At 31.7% G+C, this 13,490-nt stretch overlaps 1 protein-coding gene across 2 annotated transcripts; it reads right to left on the bottom strand.

The window, feature by feature from the left end:
* Positions 1 to 2,693: 2,693 nt before the first annotated feature.
* Positions 2,694 to 10,226, bottom strand: LOC104109555 (uncharacterized). 2 transcript variants are annotated; one of them, XM_009618886.4, is made up of 6 exons: positions 10,062 to 10,216; positions 9,331 to 9,432; positions 8,757 to 8,780; positions 6,473 to 6,496; positions 3,968 to 3,991; positions 2,694 to 3,156 (listed from the first exon to the last, which is right to left on the bottom strand). In XM_009618886.4, exons 1-6 carry the CDS (start codon positions 10,156 to 10,158, stop codon positions 3,056 to 3,058), a joined length of 372 nt encoding a protein of 123 aa, XP_009617181.1. In that variant the 5' UTR covers positions 10,159 to 10,216; the 3' UTR covers positions 2,694 to 3,055. The 2 variants fall into 2 exon arrangements, with proteins under 2 accessions (XP_009617181.1, XP_009617182.1); XM_009618887.4 differs by lacking the exon at positions 6,473 to 6,496 and having other exon boundaries at positions 10,062 to 10,226.
* Between the last annotated feature and the right edge of the window lie 3,264 nt (positions 10,227 to 13,490).

The following is a 13,490-nucleotide window of genomic DNA, read 5'->3' as shown; positions in this document are numbered from 1 at the left end:
CGTTATCATAGGATGATCATCAGGCCTGGGGGCAATGGGTAAGATTTATTTATTACTTATTTATTTTTGCTGAATTATAATAGCTACTCTTGTTTATTTAATGTAATTGCTATGTTGTAGGTTCATACGTAATCATCGGACTACAAAGATAATCACTGAAGCTCTTGGCCGGTTGTATGAAGCACCCTATGCGACTTGGAGTGGCTTTCCACTGGAGCTCGTGCAACAAATTTTCAACCAATTTAAGGTTTTAATACAATTCTTATCTATTTAAGGATTATATTAATAATATTTTCATCTAACGTTACACACTTCATTTGCAGACTAAGTGTGCCTGGGAGGACCGGCATAAAAGTGAAATTTGTGCAAATTTTGTGTTCAAATGCCGTAAGAGACTATCTGATTCCCTCTGCTCTGCTCGAAAGAAGAGCAAGAAGCCTCCATGGGTTCTACCACATTTATGGGAGGATCTGCTGAAGCAGTGGACCACCGAAAAGTTCAAGAAGATGAATGAACAAGGAAAGAAGGCCCGAGCATCTGAGAAGGGTGGCTCCTTGCATTGTATGGGTGCAAGGAGCATGGGGACTACGAGGAGACTACTGGTAATTTCTTAAAATATTTACATTTATTTTTATCGAACTATATTTATATATTTTAATTTAGTTAACATATTTTATTATATTTGTAGGAAAAAACATATGGGAGGAAGATGACTCATGATGAGTTCTTCATGGAAACTCACATTCGGAAGAAGAAAGCACCGATAGATCCAACTAGATGGGTCGAGGACCTGGTAGAGACTGCATATGTAAGTTTCATAACTATTATAACTTGAAATTAATGTTTATAATATTATATAGTTAATAATTTTCTATCTTCTAAATAAAGTGTCGCTACAAGGCTAATGTAGAGGAGTATACTCAGAGCTTGCCACTAAATGAGCAAGGCGAGCGACCACCCATTTCAGATGAAGAAGCGCAGAAGATATGGTTGGATGTTGTCGGTGGTCCTAAAAAAGGGATAGCATTCGGCCTTCCAAATAGATCATTTCGGCACTACAGGGCTGGATTGCAAGGTATAGGGACTTCCGCCTAGGGCGAGGCAATTGATAGGTCGACTCTCTCGTCTATGGAGAAGAAGATCGCAAAGCTGACAGCAGAGCTTGAAGAGACAAAGACTAGAGAAGAAAAGAGATATAAACAATTAGATACCCTTCAAGTTCAGCTAAAAAAGAGGGACCAACAATTTAATATCCTTCAAGGTCAGTTAGCCAATCTTCTTGCTAGTGGTGCTTTCCCGATTCCCCAGTCTCGTCAGCCTTCCCCATTTGGTAATCCTTCGAACCATGCCGATGATGAATGCTATAGTAGTGGAGATGAAGATGATATAGTACAAAACACTCATTGAATGATGTTTAAATTTTTAACTTGTAAAACGTTCTGTTGTTGGTTATGATATTTTGTTAATATAGTTTAGTGGAGATGGAAATGGAGATAATGTTTTGCTAATATGGTTTTGATAGTTGTTATTGTTGTTATTGTTGCTATTGTTGATGTTATTGTTATTATTGTTGCTGTTATTGGTTGAATGGCAGCAATGTAATGCTGCCATTATAGGTGATTGATTGTTGGCAGGTGGTGCAGCTATAAAACAACTATTTTCTGGTAAAACAATACCTAGAAAGCGGACCGACTTCGGTCAGAAATGTTCATATTAATTCCCAGAAAATTAAAATTACCGATCGAAGTCGATCGGAATTTATGATTTTAAATATTAACTATTTAAATAATACCGAACGATTTCGGTCGGAATTAACAACTTTAAATAAAAATGTATAATTTTATATTTTAACAATACCGACCGATTTCGGTCGAAAATGAATAGTTTTAAAAAATAAATAATTAAATTTCCGACCGAATTCGGTCGGTAATTTAAAAATAATTAAAAAATATTTTTAACAATATCGACCAACGTCAGTCGGTAAAATTAATTTGTGTCAGACATTTGGTCAAACTACGTTGACAGTTACCGACCGTCTTCGGTCGAAAAATAGAGACCGACTTCGGTCGCTCCCCGTTTGCGGCCATTATTTTATCGACCAATTGTAAACGGTAGAAAATCGATCGATTTTGTTGGATTCCGACCGATTTCGGTCGGTTTGTCTGGATGCTTTTTGGCAGTTTTTTAGTAGTGTGTATAGCCACTCTAAAAATAATAGCCAAAATATAGATATTTTACATACATACATACATACATACATACATACATACATACATATGCAATTACTATGCTATATATAAAAATTATACAAATTTTATATACTTTTTTGACTATTGAACGTAATTAGTTTATGATACGGGCTAAAAGTGAAAAATACCCAAAAACAATGCTTGGTTTGTGAATTCATGAAATCAAAATCCTTTTGAATTCAATTTTTTGTGACTTTGAAATTCCAAAAACTCCTTCCCTTGTTCCCATTTTTTTTAAAAACTTCAAAAGAGTTAAAACAAACTTATTTGGCGAGAGTAAAAAAAAGGGTGTGACAATCAAGCCCGTAAGTCCCGGATATTGAATGGTTAAATTTAAAAAAAATTGTACTTATGTTTGTAAAGTTGTGTTTTCTTTTGGGTGTGTTTGTTATGAAAGAATGTTTTGAAATATTAAAAAGGCCATTCAGAAAAGAAGAGGAAAATAAAAAAGGATGTTTGATTTTATTTGTATCCTCTTGAAGGGAGTTCCATGAAAATATGATTAAATAAATAGTACATTCAGTACAAACTCAGTTTATAAACACTTAATTATTCATTTAAATTGTCACAATTCTTCTCTTTGCTTGCAAAAAAAATGAAAATTACAGATCATAGCATTCAGGAATTCCAGAAGAAAATAAATATAGCAATGATAATAAAACTTAGCCCCTAGGTACGTACAACTAGGCTAGTTATCATTTAATCGGACTATAATCTCTAAATTAGAGACTTAATTGTTCCAAAGCCAGTTTTGCTAGTAAATAATGGAATTACTGAAAGGGAAAAATTAAGTCATTTCACATAGTTCAGGGGCAAGGTAGGCCCTTTGCCTTATAAGCATCACAGATTCTCTCATTTATACATTCGCCTAATGTCTCCATATTGCATGTCGATGTTGCTGCATTTGCTGCAAAAAAATAAAATGAATAAAGAAATAAAAGAAATAAAAGAAAAGGAACATAAACTATTACTTCTCTAGACCAATTTGGATAATTGAAGGTAGGCAATTAAATTATACCACAGTTATTTTGTTTTATTTAACATTGGCAATATTACTATTTCACCAGTGTAACATTTTGTCACGTTACATACATTTTTATTTTTTGAGAAAACTACACGGTGTCGATGCTCCCAAAAATATATATTATTATGTATATTAATGTATGATATACATATAATATACATATATTTTAAGTATATTTGCCTAGCAAATATAATTATTTTTTTCCGACCGGTCAATATATTACTTGCCCTAATTGTTTCTCAAATATCTTTCAGAAAGTTTAATTATAAAATCTTGTGATTTATAATAGCTTTTAGTAGTTTTCAAAAAAAAGTAATTTTCCATCTATCCAAGATTTGCGGTCGAGAAGACACTTTTGTTAATTATTTTCAAGTGTTTCTAATACTGAGTTCTCGTCTTTAGATATACAATTAACTTTTGTCAAATTTACTGCGAAATCGTTCGGTTGGGAATCAAAAATTCAAAACCACCAATTACTCTAAATTCTTCAATTAAGAGTTCGAATTTAGAGTGACTTATTTTATATCTTTGTTAATTTCTATTTCATTCCATTCTATTCATCACACAGTAATCTTTCAGTAGAACAAGAGTACACCACATTGATCGTTTTCAAATTTATTGTGCGAATTGGTTAATAGTGGGAAGCTTTTAAAAAATGAGAATAATAAAATATAGATTTTAAGCAGTATCTTACCAGGTGGTGATTGATTGGGTTGCACTGCAAAGAAAGAAAAAGAATGAATTATAAAAGATAAACGAGAAATATATATATATATATATATATATATATATATATATATATATATATATATATATATATATATATATATATATATATCATAAACTGTCAATAGGATATTCTCTTGAAGAATGTGATGTAGGATCGGAGTTTTCTTTGACCTGAGATCGTCATAGTAATTGACAAGTTATTTATTGTGCTTTGATACTACACACCTATGGCCCTAAGGTGATAGTTAAAAGGATATTGGGTACGATTAAATACTTGTAGGATTAGTGATTGATCAAGATGGAATCTGTCAACTTTTGGTAATGAGTTTAAGCTTCATGTTGTCATGAATTATAAACGACCAAATTAAGGCATTCTGCCAGGGCGATTGAATGAAGGAAGAAATAGAAAACTTCAATTTGTTCACAATATTAATTATATCCTCTATGCTAGAAAAGAATATAACAATATTTCATTTGGACTAAAACTTAATTTATTTATTTGATTAATTAAATTCTCCAATTTAAATATCAAATGATAAAATAATTAATCATGTAGCAAAGATCAGAACACTCGTTAGTGTGCGACCCCATAGGTTCATTATTAACCCGGTAGTAAATTGATCATATCAATATACTAATCAAGGGTGGCGTCTAGCAACACTCCTTAACGATGGGATAGCATAAAGTATATAATTTACTCTCAAGAACCCGTAGAATAATAATGTAGTATTTCCTTCTGTCCTTATAGCTCTGAGTCACCCTAGAATATGGTTTAACTGTCAAATCCTAATAGGCGACCAACTATGTGTTCATGTCAAATATAATCAATCATTGAATGACCTATTTCTTCCTTCATTCAATCGCCCTGGCAGAAGGCCTTAATTTGGTCGTTTATAATTCATGACAACATGGAACTTAAACTCATTACCAAAAGTTGACAGATTCCATCTTGATCAATCACTAATCCTACAAGTATTTAATCGTACACAATATCCTTTTAACTATCTCCTTAGGGCCATAGGTGTGCAGTATCAAAGCACAATAAATAATTTGTCAATTACTATGACGATCTCAGGTCAAAGAAAAGTCCGATCCTACATCACATTCTTCAAGAGAATATCCTATTAACAGTTTATAATAATTCTAACCATTAGGAATTATCCAATGAGTTGGTTCATTGATCATATCTCTATATGCATCATCTATCTATGTGATTTAGTTAATGAGATCAACTAATATTTATCCAATAAAGACGATTACATAAATATTGATCTAACCGGACTACTAATGTCCAAATTAATAATCCTATGATCAAGAACTAATTTAGATTAACTTATAAAAAACTTCACTCTCATTATCATGATCTCCATCACGATGACAAGCCTCAAAATTTAATCAAGTACCTTATTAAATTAATTAAATAATTAATAATAACTATGATTAAAGAATATCAAATGCCATATATATTTTATATCAAATAACGTTCACACAAATATGTTCAAAATCATCAAATATGAGATTGGATCTAGGGCATATCTACTATGCCCCTAACATCTATAAGGATGATTTAGTATTAAATTACCCCTTTTCAAGAACTCAATATCAAGGCGGATTCAAGATTTAAATTTTATGAGTTCCGATTCGCAATTCTGTCACATCTCATCTCATTTAATGGGTTCAAAATTTATTTTTTGTATAGTAATTTTTTGGGCAGAAATACAGTGTTAGTTACCATATACTGCTAATAGGGTACTCCGAATTTCTTGACGAATGGGGGGAATTTAAATTTCAACATTGACGAACGCAAAATCGGTGTATAAAATTTAGGCTCGCTAGTCAAAGATAGTATAGTATTAAATTGCCTTCACAGTGATTGGTTTAAATAATGCTCAAAGAAATCTTTAGCTTAACACTATTTAGGAAAATAAACCTTTGATTTTGAGTTATTAACTACTTAAGCGTAAACACTAAGATTCTCAATTGTGAATGAATAATAGAAATTTAGTGACTAAGTAGCAACTATTGAATATCAAGGTGAGAAACAAGGGCTTTGACAAGATATGCCATCAACTATTAGTATGGACAACTCTGTGTTATGTTCACTCTTTAACTTCTATGGACTCTCTCTATTGCAACAGATGATTTGGCTATCTTAAGGATTCAAATTCTTATTCCGAACAAATTAGAGTTCGCTAAACAACCTAATGATATGTTCGTAATCGTTCGGTTGGGAATCAAAACCACCAATTATTTTAAATTCTTCAATTAAGAGTTCGAATTTAGAGTGACTTATTTTATATCTTTGTTAATTTCTATTTCATTTCATTCTGTTCATCACACAGTAATCTTTCAGTAGAACAATACTACACTACATGGATCGTTTTCAAATTTTTTGTGCAAATTTGGCTAATAGCGAGAAACTTTTAAAAAATAAAAATAATAAAATATAGATTTTTAAACAGTATCTTACCAGGTGGCGATTGTTGGGGGTGCACTGCAAAGAAAGAACAAGAATGCATTATAAAAGATAAACGAGAAAAAAAAAATAGATCTTTTGAATCATTTAACATCTAGGCTAATATACTAATTTGAAATGGCATAATCCTTTTGTCCTAATTTATGTTATTGTGACACCTACGCAAATCTTACATCGACAAAACACGAGAAAAATATTTGGTATATAAGTAAACAGGCCTTATACCCTAGTGACGCATTTTAAATCCGTGAGGGCCTAGCAGACTAGACTGTTATATATGGTATTAGAGCCACTCCGCGTGCAACTTTGAATGGTGGTGCGGCAAACCTCAGCGAGGACGCTGAGTCCCTAAGGGGGTGTACGTGACACCCTAGGCGAATCCCAAATCGACAAAACACGGGAAATATGTTGGGTATATAAGTAAACAGGCCTTATATCCTAGTGACGCGTTTTAAACCCGTGAGGGCCTAGGTCCAGAGCGAATAATATCACAAGCGGGCTGGGCTGTTACAATGATACCTTTTGCTTTTCGAGATTCAAACTTCTTAATTTTTCTGTATATTTAAACATAGAGAATTTTTGCAATAAATTTACATAATTAAAAATTATATAAAAAGTATTATAAGACATAATATTTAATAATTTAATACACATATAAAAAATTATGATAAAAAAATAACTTATTTGACTCTCAAAATTCGAATATTTTTTCATAAATTGGGACAGATGGAGTATTATTTTCCCTTATAATTAATTACTTTGTAAGAAGTAAAATAAAACAAATAAAAGTAACTTTCTTTGTCCAAATTGTTGTCCACCTTATGCTTTCAACTTTCAAGAGTTAAACAATTATAAATTAAAGTTTAACCATAAATTTGATTATTTAGTTTTTACTCCTAGTTAGTGGCGGGAAATGTTTCAAACAGGGGCGGATCCAGTGTAGCGGTGCTGATCGAGTTCAATTAAACTCAATACTTTTTATGTGGAACATAAATTTATATGTAAAAAAGGGCCAAATATATTCGTTTACTTTAAAAAATTATTTAAACGTATCCTTCGTTTCACTATTTGATCATTTCAGACCCGATTGTTATACTATGGATCAAATTTACCCTTATTTTTAACGTAGCTCCTTAATAATAGACTCATCCCCAATTTAATCTACCCAGTTTATAACTCACCTATCCATAATCCGACCTGTTACCCAACCCAAAACCAGCATTGTTCTTCAATTTTTATCAAATTTTACTCAAAATTTCCAACCCAACTTCCTTGAATCTTTACCAAATTTGTTATAATTTGAGATTTGGATCTTATTAATTTTTGTTGAGAATCTATTGAGAGCTTAAGTCTCAAATTACAACAAATTTGGTGAAGATTTAAAGAAACTGGATTAATTGGAAATTTCGAGTAAAAATTAATAACAATGGAAGAACAATATTGGTTTTGGGTTGGGTAACGGGTCGGATTATGGATAGGTTCGTTTTAAACCGGGTAGATTAATTGGGAATGTGTCTTTTATTAAGGAGCTGTCATGTGGCTCTCCGTTAAAAATAAGTGTAAATCTGATCCATAGTATAACAATCGGGGTCTGAAATGATCAAATAGTGAAACGAAGGTTACGTATAAGCAATTTTTGAAGGTAGGGAAATATATTTGGTTGTTTTCAGTAAATTATATCACATTATTTTGTTCTATTTACATTGACATTATTACTATTTAACGTGTGTAACATTTTGTCACGTTGCATATTCTTTTTTGTATATTTGGCTAGTACATATAATTATTTTTGCCGACCGGTCAAATATATTACTTGCCCTACTTTTTTCTCAAATATCTTTAAGAAAGTTTAATCATAAAATCTTGTGATTTATAATAGTTTTTAGTAGTTTTCAAAAAAATGTAATTTTCCATCTATCCAAGTTTTGCGGTCGAGAAAACACTTTTGTTAATTATTTTCAAGTGTTTCTAATACTAAGTTCTCGTCTTTAGATATCCAATTAACTTTTGTCGAATTTACTGCGAAATCGTTCGGTTGGGAATCAAAACCACCAATTATTTTAAATTCTTCAATTAAAAGTTTGAATTTAGAATGACTTATTTTATATCTTTGTTAATTTCTATTTCATTTCATTCTATTCATCACACAGTAATCTTTCAGTAGAACAATACTACACTACATGGATCGTTTTCAAATATTTTGTGCAAATTTGGCTTGTAGCGAAAAACTTTTAAAAAATGAAAATAATAAAATATAGATTTTTAAACAGTATCTTACCAGGTGGCGATTGTTGGGGTTGCACTGCAAAGAAAGAACAAGAATGCATTATAAAAGATAAATGAGAAAACAAATTAATCTTTTGAAGCATTTAACATCTAGGCTAATATACTAATTTAAAATGACATACTCCTTCTGGCCTAATTTATGTGATACTTTCTGATTTTCAAGATTCAAACTTCTTAATATTGTTTTTATATTTAAATATAGAGAATTTTTGCAGTAAATTTACATATTTAACAACTATATAAAAAGTATTATAAGCCACAATATTTAATAATTTAAAACACATAAAAAATATTATGGTCAAAAAATAACTCATTTGACTCTCGAAATTCGAATACTTTTTCATAAATTGAGACGGATGAAGTATTATTTTTCCTTACAATTACATACTTTGTAAGAAGTAAAATAAAACAAACCTTATATATACTTTCAACTTTCAAGAGTTAAACAATTCTAAATTAATTAAAGTTTGACCATAAATTTGATTATTTAGTTTTTACTTTTAATTAGTGGTGGGAAATGTTTCAAAGGGAGAATACTAACACAAAGATATTGGGCAGATTTTTACCAGGCGTAATTTTTCCAGGGGGTGATTGTTCAGTTGCTGAAGGAGCTGAAGTAGAGGAATGACCATTGACTTCAGTTTTAGTACTATTGCCACCACCATTACCTATTATTCAAATAGGTTTAAGTTATATACACCGAAGATATTAAAAAAATTGCTCTATTATAAAATTTTATTTAATATTATTAATATATTTTACATTATCAATCCATAAATATTAAAATTCAATTAATATAATAACAATGATTATAATTCCAATTTCAAATATTCATGAAAAATATTAAACAAAACAAGAATAAAACTAAAACAAAATTTTTAAAAAGCCTGTTTTTCGTCCAAATGCCACCGTCCTAATTTGAAGTAGAAAATGTTTCCGTAGTGGTATTTCTCGATCAAAATCTCTATATGGCATATTTCAAAATAATGAACTTATTTACTTCCTTCAATTGAAAATCGTTCAAATCAACTCTTAACGATAACAACAACAACAATACTACTACTAATACTACTACTACTACTACTACTACTAATAATAATAATAATAATAATAATAATTTTAAAAATAAATAGATAGCCCGGTGCACAAAATATTCGCGTTCACGCGAGGTTCGAGGAAAGGCCGCACCCCAAGAAAGTGTAATGTTGGCAGTCTACCCTGATACAAACATCAATAATTGATTCCACAATTCAGACCCGTGACTTAATTACATTATACAGAGAAGGGAGTACTAAACCTGATAATAATCTTGGTGAGGATGTTGTTGAGGATAGGCAGAAAATTAAGACAAAAAAGATTATGAAGAATAATAAAGAGAATGCTTTCTGATTCATGGCTTCAAAAGCTATTGGAAGAGGTATTTAATCAATAAGCTTCTATTTAGCTTTTATATACAATTTTCCTAAAGAGTACAATATTGAATAAGGAATTGATCAGAAACGTATGGACTATACCCTTTGTCAGAAAATTCTCAATTTTCTTTACCCATTTTATGGGGCTTGACTTGGAGTCTTGAGCAAAAAGTTAATATATTTTATATTACTTTATTTGGTTAAGTCTTCTCAAGTTGATGACAATACCATCAAAGAATGTGGTGCAGCGAATGGGGCTGCTACTCCGTTAACCAGAGGTCTGGGTTCGAGCTTTGAGTATGAAAAAATTCTTGGTAGAGAACGCTTCCCTCTTGAATGGGACCTTACCCGACGTAAATCAAGATATAGTCGGGCTCCAATACGGGTACCAGACATCGGGCGAGAAACCAAAAACAAAGTTGATGATTATGATGTCTAGTTCAGCCGTGAGTAAGAATGAGTTAGTATTCAATTATAGCTTTTTTTAAAATGTAAATATAGTTATTAAGGTTAAGTGATTTGGTAGTTATTACAATTTCATAGTATATAATTACTAGATACTGTTAATAGGGTTCTGGTGAACTGTTGCAGTGTTGTGGATTGATGTACACTAGATTAGGTATACGTTGGAATAATTATTATAAATAACTAAGTTCTATATCTATTTTTTTGAAGTTAAGTTTTTTGATTTTGGAATACCTTAATCTATTATATCTTTGAGAAGTGTAACAGTATTTTGTCTACTTCTTTTTCGAATGTCTTGCAAAAACTTGTGATTTTTTTTTATACTTTTAAATAGTTTTCAAATATATATAAAAAAAATTATCTAACAGAATGTGGCCAAGGTAAGATATTTTTGTTAATTTCCATGTATTTCTAATAATATTTTAACCTTTTCTTAATCTCCAATTAATTTTCTGCCATATTTTATGGGAAATTATTTACTTGTGGACCCGAATCACAAGGTTTAGGAGATTTTGTTCAAAACATTTCTCTTCAGAATTCGAATTTATAGTCTGTTTGGCCAAGCTTCTCCAAGTTCAAAGACTTTTTTTCAAAATTTGAACTGTTTGGCCAAGCTTTTAAGAGAGAAAAAAAGTATTTTTTAGGAGAAGCAGAAAAAAATAGCTTCTTCCCAGAAGCATTTTTTTGAGAAGCACTTCTGAGAAAAATACACTTAGAAACACTTTTTAAAAGATTGGACAAACACTAATTATTACTTAAAAGTACTTTTTAAATTAAATAACCAAACACAAACTAATTCTTACCAAAAATACTTTTTTTAAAAAAATATTTCTCAAAATAAGCTTATTTTTCAGCTTATTTCGTCATCAGTAAAAGTGGAGGCAAGAGCGTTTTACCAAAGATAGAGACGAGACATAAGTCCTGCATATGACGTAAGCCTCACAAATCCTTAAGTGTCACTAATTCATAAATTTAGAAAATATTATAGTAGAAAAATTAAAATCATAAAATTTAAAAGTAAAACTAAGTATTGACAATTTTGCTAAAGTTTGTAAAAATTCTAAAATAACTATGAATAATAGAAATGTGTATATATTGAGAATATTAAATAGCATTGCTGCTTTCAATATTTGTCCTCTCCAAAAGAGTAGTAGTGTAATGACCCAACCGGTTATTTTGACTTTTAGAACTCTGTTCCCCTAAATAAAATTCTCAGTATGTGCTTTTATTAATTTATGACTTGCGGGGATGGTTGGTTCAGAATTTGGAAGTGATCGGGTTGAAATCGAAACAATTGGTTCCTTAGTTTGGCTTTAAAAGGCCAAGTTTGACTTCGGTCAACATTTTAAAAAAGACCCCGGAATCGGGTTTTGACGGTTCCAATAGTTCTGTATGGTGATTTTGGACTTAGGAGCGTGTTCGCAATTTTATTTGGAAATCCGTAGTTAAATTAGCTAGGCTTGAAATGGCTAAAACATGAATTTAAGTTTGGAAGTTTTACCGGAAAGTTAAATTTTTGATATCGGGGTCGAAATCCAATTGCGAAAATTTTTATAGCTCCATTATATCATTTATGACTTGTGTGCAAAATTTGAGGCCAATCGGACTTGATTTGATAGGTTTCGGTACCGAATATAGAAGTTGGAAATTTTAAGTTTCATTCAACTTGAATTGGAGTATGATTCATGGTTTTAGCGTCGTCTGATGTGATTTAAGGTTTCGACTAAGTTCGTATGATGTTTTAGGACTTGTTGATATATTTGGTTGAGGTCCCGAGGGACTCGGCTGAGTTTCGAACGGCTAACAGATCATTTTTGTCCATTTCTGATAGCCGCTGGTATTTTTCTTTTGATTTCATTTTACGCGATCGCGTAAGTTCGTCTGCGATCGCGTAAGGTAATTTGGGCAGAGGTGACTTTGTTCTACGCGATCGCGTGAGATAGTTTGCGATCGCGTAGGCTTGTTTGAGGCAGTGATATTTTTGTTCTTCGCGATCGCGTGAATAGGGCCGCGATCGCGTAGTGTGGGAGTTTGGTATTCACGAACGCGTAAAGAAGGTTGTGTTCGTGTAGAGTAAGTGGAGCAGAAAGGGAGGCCACGTGTTTGTGCTTTGCGATCTAGTGAATTGGTTTGCGATCGCGTAGGCCTGTAAGTTTGAACTTCGCGATCGCGTGGACAAATCCACGATCGCGTAGGATTATTTTTGGGCAGTAAAAGAGTTCGCGATCGTGTAGAAGAAATCACTGGGTAGAGAGTTTTAAGTTCTGAAAATGAGACTTTTTACCGATTTGGAGCTCGGATTGAGGCGATTTTTGGGAGATTTTTCAGAGAAAATAATGGGGTAAATGTTCTTAACTCAATATTGGTTAAATTACCTGAATCCATCACTGTTTTTATCATTTAATTGGAGAATTAAGTTGGAAAAGTTTGAAAAACCCTCTTGGATAGATTTGAGGATTTGAGGGCCGAATTGTTATTGAAATTTAGTAATTTTGGTATGGATAGACTCATCGTTGAGTGGGCGTTTATATTTCGTAACTTTCGCCGGATTCCGAGACGTGGGCCCCACGGACGATTTTTGAGTTAATTTTGGGATTTTATTGAAAAATGTAGTATTTTCTTATGAAATTGATTCCTATAATTTTTAGTGATTATATCGAATTATTTTGGCTAGATTCGAGCCAGACGGAGATGGATAAACAAGGAAAAGGCCTACTAATGGATTAAATTAGAGCAAATTGAGGTAAGTCTCTTGTCTAATCTTGTGAGAGGGAAACTACTCCATAGGTGATTAAATTAATAATTGTTGCTAATTGTGGGGGCTACGTACGCACGAGGTGACGAGAGTC

The sequence above is a fragment of the Nicotiana tomentosiformis genome, chromosome 10 (assembly GCF_000390325.3).
Source record: "Nicotiana tomentosiformis chromosome 10, ASM39032v3, whole genome shotgun sequence".
Classification (NCBI taxonomy): Eukaryota; Viridiplantae; Streptophyta; class Magnoliopsida; order Solanales; family Solanaceae; genus Nicotiana; species Nicotiana tomentosiformis.
This window is presented reverse-complemented; position numbering and strand designations above follow the sequence as displayed.